Here is a 258-nt window from a genome sequence, read left to right as displayed (position 1 = left end):
GTGTACATAATAAAGTGGCCAGTGAGTGTATATATATACACACACACACACACACACACACACACACAGTAACTATATAAACATAAGCACACATCTTACCATCATAGGAAAGACTATGGCAGCTCTGGAAGTTTTGATGACCCAGAGAAGCACCAAGCAGCTGAGCTGGATAATGGTGAACAGGTGAACCTTTCTCAACGGGACGTGTCTCAGGTAGATAAAATCAGGCTGGTGTTTCGCCGGCATCCCAAACAACTT

The 258-nt window shown here is 43.8% G+C and overlaps 1 protein-coding gene across 1 annotated transcript in view; it reads right to left on the bottom strand.

Moving 5' to 3' along the window:
* LOC107681553 (sodium-driven chloride bicarbonate exchanger-like) overlaps positions 1–252 on the bottom strand; it is a 3,716-nt gene extending 3,464 nt beyond the window's left edge. Inside the window, exon 1 of the mRNA XM_016477866.1 lies at positions 100–252. Within this exon, the coding sequence (XP_016333352.1) occupies positions 100–246 (147 nt within the window). The 5' untranslated portion in view covers positions 247–252. The remainder of the gene's footprint in view (positions 1–99) is intronic.
* Between the last annotated feature and the right edge of the window lie 6 nt (positions 253–258).

Source organism: Sinocyclocheilus anshuiensis, unplaced genomic scaffold, assembly GCF_001515605.1.
Source record: "Sinocyclocheilus anshuiensis isolate Anshui unplaced genomic scaffold, SAMN03320099.WGS_v1.1 scaffold10449, whole genome shotgun sequence".
Taxonomy (NCBI): Eukaryota; Metazoa; Chordata; class Actinopteri; order Cypriniformes; family Cyprinidae; genus Sinocyclocheilus; species Sinocyclocheilus anshuiensis.
Note: the sequence above shows the minus strand (reverse complement) of the source record. Positions and strands in the feature narration are given on the sequence as shown.